Source organism: Antechinus flavipes, chromosome 2 (genome assembly GCF_016432865.1).
Source record: "Antechinus flavipes isolate AdamAnt ecotype Samford, QLD, Australia chromosome 2, AdamAnt_v2, whole genome shotgun sequence".
Taxonomy (NCBI): Eukaryota; Metazoa; Chordata; class Mammalia; order Dasyuromorphia; family Dasyuridae; genus Antechinus; species Antechinus flavipes.
Genome location: NC_067399.1, coordinates 474,105,298 through 474,113,629, shown reverse-complemented (window position 1 = coordinate 474,113,629; position 8,332 = coordinate 474,105,298). Strand labels below are relative to the sequence as shown.

Below are 8,332 nucleotides of genomic sequence, written 5' to 3'. Positions count from 1 at the left end.
CAAGCATCCCATTCAGTATTTGATGATTAGTACCTCTTATGAGAGATGCTCAGAACTCAATGGAAGCACCTTGTAAAGCTGAGGGCCAAGACTTGTTAAACTGAATCCCCCATACTTTTGAAAGAGGGTCTCTAGGATATTCTAAGGAGCACTGTAGTCAAAAGGGGAAGGAATAAATTTCGTATGGTAGAAAAAGTACAGGATCTAATTAGAATTAGAGAACCTGGATTCAAATTCTAATTGATCTCCATAATTCTGGACAAACCTCTCTGGAGTTCAATGAGGGGATTAAAAAAATTAATCTCAAAGGTCTTTTCTAGTACTTAACGGATGATCCATGAAATTTCCTAAGGACAATCTTCTGACTGATAAATATCCCAGCTGGGGTGCTGATTTCAGAGAATAGAATAGAAAGTTAGTGCTAGAAGAACCCTTAAAGATCTAGTTAAACCCATTCACTTTACAGAAGAGGAAACTGAGGCTCATTCAGATTGAGCATCTTCTTCAAGGTCCAAGAGCTAGCAAATGACAATTGAGACCCCGATAAGTAGTAATACAACAATTTAAGAACTAACAATAAGAAAGTAGAGAGATCCTATTCTCACACAAAACCATAATTAATATAACCCATGTAATTGTTTTGTAAAAAGCTCTCCCATATCTTAAACCTCTACACAAATGCTAGCTATCATCATCACTGTTATTTTTGTCCAAAATTCTCCTTTTTAAGGGCACAATGTAGCTTCGACTACAGACAGGTAAGATTTTAGTTTCTTGCTCTCCACTGAGATTAGGTATCACAAGGAAGGAGATAAAAAGAAAAGGCAAGACATTTCCCACTGCAACTCCCATCTTAAGAAAAATTATTACCCAATAAATGGTTAACACACTCCTATACTTATCTGTCTGGGGTTCTACCAAGTACAGAAAAACTGAAAAGAAAATGTCCATTTTCCTTTGTATAAATTCATGTTTTTTTCTATCCAGGGATAGTCAGGCATCACCTGGGCCACCACATTTTAAAGGAGAGATGAGGAGCTAGAGAAGGGTACAAGGAGAGCAGTTAAGAGTGATCACAGATGAAATTAGACCAAGAGGCAGCCATCCAAGAAAAGTCAAAAGATATATAAAGATAAGGACAAAGAGGGGTTAAAAATAAAATCAATAAGATCACAAGGGGCAGGCAGAAGCAGCACCAACTTGTTTACCAAATCTGCAAAGGTAAGGAATGAAGGTCAGAGGAAGAGTTCCCTTTAAGGTCTGAGAGAACAAAATAATAATAATAATAATAATATTAACATAGCAAATTCTTAAGTTCTATACAGCATCTTACAGACATTATCTCATTTCAGTCAACTTAACCTACTGATTTCCCTTGTGACCTGCATAGAACTCCATGGAGAGTCTTGAATTCTCTGGCCAGTCTATCCAGCATCTTTCTTGGCTGAATATATATAAGCTATTATGAAAAATCTAAACAACTTCTATACCTATAAAGGTTCTGTGCAGAATCTTTGGTGAGGAGGTCTACCTTCTATTGGGAGTTTACGCTGCATTTTTGGCTAGGTGCATCTTTATAGGGTATGAAGACACCCTTAAGTTTGGTACCAACCATAGCAGACACCTCTTCCAAGTTCAACTCGGAAACTCCTTTAACACATCACAACTTCTTATCAATCCCCTTCTCTCTGTGCCTAATCTCCTTGAACAAGGATTCTCTGTCCTCACAGGGAATTCCAATGTCCTCCATTCCTCTGTGCTCTTCCAGGCTTTCACTCCTGTTCTCAAGGAACCTGAGTTACCCACTTCTCCTGGACACTGTTCTAAAACCATTATTCCCTGTCCTATTGCTACTCATGCCTCACCAACACCAGAACCTGGATTATTGTCACCATGTACTCCTATTCACATGCTGCAAAATAGCAATTGTGCTGCCTGGGTTCACTAAGAATTTGTTACATCATCTGAACTGGGTCTTCTATGAAGCAAGGCAATCCTTTTATTCCCTACCTGATTCTCCATCCTACTCCGTAAAATGGCTATTTCAAACCTAATCACACACAGTTGAGCCTCCCAGACCATCTCCTCCCCTACCCTCTAGCCAACAATCTCACATTCCTTTACTGAAAAAGAGGAGAGATCAAAATTCACTGTAAGTTAACTTCTTTTCCTCTTTTCCATATCTCACAAAAACAAAAATTATTCATGAATGTTTTAAAAATAAAAAGATTTAATTAAAAAAAGAAACTGCAAATATATGTATATACATATACATACATACATACATATATATATATATATATATACATATATACATATACACATACATACATACATATATATATATAATTGTTCTATAAGAAAGGATGAACAGGCTCATTTCAAAAAGCCTGGAAAGATTTACATGAACTGATCCTTAGTGAAATGAGTAGAACCAAGAGAATATGTTACACTAGCAAGATTATGTGATAATCAACTGTGATAGATTTAGTTCTTCCCAGCAATACAGTAATCCACAACAATTCCCACAGACTTGAGATGGAAAATGCTATCTGCATCCAGAGAGGGAACTATGGGGACTGAATACAGATCAAAACATGGTATTTTCACTTCTTTTCCCTTTTTCCTTTCCTTTTATTCTGACTTTTCTTTCAAAACATTACAAATATGGAAATGTGTTTTAAATGATTTTAACATGTATAATCTATATCAGACTGTTTGCTGTCTTGGGGGAGGGTGGTAAGGTGGAGAAAAAATTTGAAACTCAAAATTTTATAGAAATGAATGCTGAAAATTATCTTTACATGTAATTGGAAAAATAAAATGCTATTGAGAAAAAAACCCAAAACATCTTATTTCTATATATCTATGTCTTCTCCCAATAGAATATAATGCCTTTAAAGGCAGGAACTGTCATATTTTTGTCTTTGAATCTCCAGTGCGTAGCAAGTCTTTCACTTAGTAGATGTTTAATAAATGCTTATTAAGTTGAATTAAAGAAAAAAAAAAGTAGTCCTCTACAAAAACACAGCCTTTCTTGGTGTACCCTTAATCTCATCCCCCCACCTTCTCCAGCTTCCCCCAATCCCTCTTTCTTCCTTCTCTTCATCTATCTATTAATATACCTAAACTTTCCCCATCTTTAAAAAAACTCTCCACAATCTTTTTGTTGTTATTCAATCATTTTTCAATTATGTCTGACTCTTTGTGAACCCATCTGCCATTTCCTTCTCCAGCTCATTTTACAGATGAGGAAACCAAGGTAAATAAACTTAAGTGACTTGCTTAGGGTCACACAACTAATGTCTGAAACTAAAATTAACTTAGGTCTTCCTGACTCCAAGCCCATTTCTCGTGCTCTACTCAATGCTCTCTAGAATCGAGCATCCCCTAAAGCTATTGTCCTACAATTCTCCTGCCTTTCTCAGCCATACTTCTAGGAAAATAAACTACATTCTTGCCTCCACTTCCTCTTATTCATTCATTCAGTCAGTCAATCAATAAACATGTATTAAGAGTTTAATAAGTGGCAGGTACTGAGCTAAGCCTTAGGGATTCAAAAAGAAGCAAAAGAGAATCCTGGCCCTCAAGGAGCTTACGATCAAATGGGAGAGACTACAAGCAAATCAGCACAAAAAAGTTATATACAGAATAAACAGGAAGCAATAGAAAGAAGGTACTAACCTTAGGAGGTGCTGCAAAAAGTTTCCTGTAAAAGATGGACTTTTACTTAGGACTTGGAGGAAGCCAGGAGGTAGAGATGATGAAGAAGAACATTTCAGGCATAGGGAACAGCCAAAGAAAATTCATGAAGCTGGGAGATAGTGTCTTGTTCGTAGGATGACCAGGAGGAGGAACAAAAACCGTGACAGGGAGTAAGGTGTAAGAAGACTGGAAAGAAGGGAGAGGAAAGGTGAGGGGGAAGGGCAAGGTTAAGTTATAAATGGTTTGGAATGCCAAACAGAGGACTGTGCATTTGATCCTGGACGTGATAAGTAGCCACTAGAGCTTACAGAGTAGGAGAGTGCTGCACTTTAGGAAAATCACTTTAGTGACTGACTAGAAGATGTACTGAAGTGCAGAGAGACCTGAGGCAGGCAGACTCACCAGCAAGCTACTGAAATAGTCCAAACATGAGTAGAAAATGGCCTGTATGAGGATGGCAACTATCAGAAGAGAGAACATTTAAAAGATGTTGAAAAGGTTTTGGCATGGGATGGCAGATGGCAGAAAATAAGGGGAGTGAGAGACAGTAAGAAGTTGAAGATGACACCTAGATTTCCAGCACTTGGATTCTCTTCATTTTCCTACTTACCTGACCAGGTCTTCCTGCCCTCTGAGTGTAACCCCAAAATGGTATCCAGGGCCCTCTCCCCTTCTCTCTCAGTAAGGTTAGTGATCACACCGACACTGATGAATGTCAAATCATTACACCTTAGTCCAGGCTGTTCCCTTGAGCTCCAGGTACATTCATTAACTAAGGACATTTCAAACTGTACATCTCATAGGCATCTCAAACTCAAGAAATCAAATCCATAACTAAGTCTCCCAAAACTATGCCTCTTCCAAACACTCCTATTTCTATCAAATGCATCCCATTATCCTTCTAGCCACCCAGTTCACACTCCTGTTATCCTCTATTTCCCTGTATCAAATCTGTTGTCAAACCTTGTCAGTTCTAATACCATTTTTCTCTAATCCAACTCTGTCACAACTAAAAAGAGCAACATGGGTTCACATCCTCATTCCTTTTCGCCTAGACTTCTACAATAGCCTCCCATTTAGCTTCAAGTCTCCCCTTCCACCAATCCATCTTCCACACAACCGCCAACGTGATTTACCAAAAATGTATGTGTCTCCATGTCATTCTGCTTCTCAAGAAACTAGAGTGGCTCTTCATTACCTCCAGGATCTACTAGAAACGACCCTGTCTGGCATTCCAAGATCTTCATGGCTTGCTTTTCAAGCTCTAATATATGCACTCTAGAGCCCGAGCAGACAGGTCTAATCACAGGAATATAGATCTGGAACTGGAAGAGCCCCAAAGGCCATCGAGTCCAACCTCCTCCTGCTACCAATGAGGAGATGGAGGCTCTAGCAGATAAAGACACTTGCCAGAGACCACTAAGTGCTAGAGATGGCACAGGAACCCAGGTTGTCTTACTGCCTTCTTGTGGTATTCCCTCTTCCATCTGGAGCTTTTGCAGTGGCTGTCCTGCATGGCTGACACCTCTCCTAGCTTCCTTCAAGGGTCAGCTCACATGCTACCTTAAGTCTTCATGATGTCTTTACCGATTTCCCCAGCTATCAGTGTATTTCCCCCAAAGTTATTCTGAAATGATTATATATTTAGTTTGCATGTACCTAACTATATATGAACATGTCTTTTCTCAATAGATCATAAGAATGTCCAAGGCAGGGACAGTTTCATTTTTTAACTTTGTATTTCCAGCAGGTAGGACAATGACTGGCATCTAGTAGGTACTTAATAAATGCTTAACTGAATCTCAAGCAAAGTAAGGTAGATACAAAACATATTATAATTGCCAGTTTATGGATGAGGAAATTGAAGTTCAAAAACTTGCCCCAAATTACATAACTAGTAAATTCAAAAGGCAGGTTTTGAACATAGCACTCATCTGCTGCAAAGTCCTTTTTCATGCTTAATCTTTGAATTCATATCCCTGTGAGTGTTAAAAACTGAAAATACAAATAGGTTCCAAAAGGTTTAGGTTTATTTATGAATGATAAATCCATGATGAATTACTAAGGAAAGCTGAGATATCTAGTGGTATGTCTCTTATCTCTGAGGAGACAAAGGGTAAAAACATGTCTCTTCCACTGACCAGGAACACCTGTCAGGAATTAGATTCCTGTGCTCAGTGGTCTAGGGGCTGCTTCCAGCCTTCTGTTCTGTTACTGTGGTTGTCTGGAGGCTGAGGCTTTAATAAATTTCTAATGAATGCAGAGGTTATGTGGGCAAGGTCCTATGGCTAGAGAGTAACAGAACAAAGACTAGAATTCAGATCTCTAACAACTTGATACAGGTTTCTTTTTCAGATGGCCACCCCCACGACCAATGCTAACACAAGACAGGGCAATCAGAATAAGTGAGACTGTTGCTTATCCAAACAAACGGTGGCTCCTCCAACACATAAACTTTTGTTCTACAGGCAAGTTGGCTCGCTAACCTCCATGCTTTTCCCCAAAAAAGGGCAGCATCCCACTGGAGACATCTGGATGTTCTTTGACATAAGCCTCCATTCTCCAGTTGAAATACTGGCTATCAGCTAAAATGTAATATTTGGCCAAGGGGAAAGGTCAGTCTGGGGCTAGGGGATTTAGCCCATCTTCACAATAACAACTCACATTTCTATTGTACGTAATGCTAGAACACCTTACAGACATTACTTTATATAAGCTTCATAGCCTCCCTGGCCATGGTCCAGGAAACAAAACCTTCAATTTGGAATCAGAGGATCTGGGTTTGAAGCCTGCCTTGGGCCATTACTATCTATCTGTATGACTTTCAAAAAGTCATTGGTAACTTCTTGGGGCCTCAGTTTCCTCATGTGTAAAATGAGAGGGTGGGAGTAAACGACTTCTCTAAATGACCCTTCAAGCTCCAAATCGATTATCCTTTGATAGGTAGTACAAGTATATTATAGATAAAGTTTTATCTTTTACAGAAGAAACCAAGGATCAGAGATATAAAGTGACTGATTCAATATCGCAAACAGCTAAGGAGACACATCCAGGACAAAGCCAGGTCTCTTGAATGATACACTAAACTATTCTGAGTAATAGATGGCCCATTATGGATGAGTCCCAGTCATGCTTCACGTCCTGCTCCAGCCAAATTCTTACCATTCATCTGCTCAGAAGACCCTGCCCTCGAGGTCTGAACTTTCTCTGTTCTTGAACTTCAGTTCTGGGGCCCTCAATGTCCACACTAGTGAATGTGTCTCATGGCTCCCTGAATTCAAGTCATGCTTTGTAATCCACCCGAGCCACTCTTGCCATCCACCTTTCCTCTGCATCCTCCCATCCCTGGCTTTAGACATCTGGAAATTGGACTGCCATTATTACTGAAAAGGCCATGTCAATCAACTGCCTATGGTTCCACTCACTATCCCTGTGATTTCCCAAACCCAAACATCTCTCTCCCCAATATATGTTTTTTGCCTATTAGAATATAAGACCTTTAAAGTTAGGGACTATCTTTGCTTTTGTATTTATATTCCTAGAGTGCAATACAGTGCTTAGCACATAGCAGGAGCTTGATAAATGTTGGGGGGTTTTTCATTCATTTATTATACTTGTGTGAAAGGGCATTCAAAAAAAGGCAATTTTCATATATTATTGATTCCAAAAACAAAACAAAACAAAACAATATACATGATGGCTACAACAATGTAAACTAAAAGATCCACCAAAAAAAAAAAAACAAAACTAAATTGAACAATGTAATTATGTCTTGGTCCCCAAAAAAGAATTAAGAAAATAAAAATGTACTTTCTGCCCATTGATGTAAAGGTTGATTATATAAAATTTTTTTTCTCTTTTTTTAAACTTTATTGCAGGGATGACTTGCTGGGTAGAGAAAAGGTAAAGAATATATTTAGAAATGACAATGAAGTAAAAACAAAAGATATCAATAAAAATATTTTAATCCTTACAAATTCATGTTTTCCTGGTGTATCCAAACATAATCATAAAACAACAAGAAAGCAAACTTCTTCATCTATGGCCTGCTCTCCTGATCTCCAATAAACCTTTATTGACTCACTCAGACTCATCCCAACACAAAACTACACACACACACACACACACACACACACACACACACACACACACATACACACACGCACACACGTTAAAGGATCTTACTTTCCCATCCAGGTGGCATGGCTTTCAGGGAGCCTGGGAACAAACAGGATAGATTTTCCACAGTCAACATCAATGACTCCAAAGCAGCCTGGCTCTGTGACACCAAAAGTCCAGTGAAAGAAGGATTCCTAGGGTAAGGAACGAGGGAAGAATATTAGTTACGAAGTGAGTCAGCCCAGGCTAGCACAGAATTTACAGTGGCAAAAACTCTCTTCGTGTTGGGCTGAACACCCTCCACAGGCAGCAGACTGTTAAGAGCTAAAAGCATTTTAAAGTTAATCAGTCAACAAGTATTAAGCACCTTCCCTACACCAGGGACTAGGTGAGGCTCCGAGGGCATCAGCATAGAATGAAAGGCCTGCACCCCCATTCTGCCTGGAGCCCAGAGAGGCGAGCAACTCAGGTCTAGAATGAGGCCACTCTTGTTACCCTTTCCAAAGCC

At 39.2% G+C, this 8,332-nt stretch overlaps 1 protein-coding gene across 1 annotated transcript in view; it reads right to left on the bottom strand.

Annotated features, from left to right (window-relative positions):
• Positions 1-8,332, bottom strand: part of PEPD (peptidase D) — a 255,845-nt gene that overhangs the window by 227,854 nt on the left and 19,659 nt on the right. Inside the window, exon 3 of the mRNA XM_051979735.1 lies at positions 7,891-8,018. Within this exon, the coding sequence (XP_051835695.1) occupies positions 7,891-8,018 (128 nt within the window). The remainder of the gene's footprint in view (positions 1-7,890; positions 8,019-8,332) is intronic.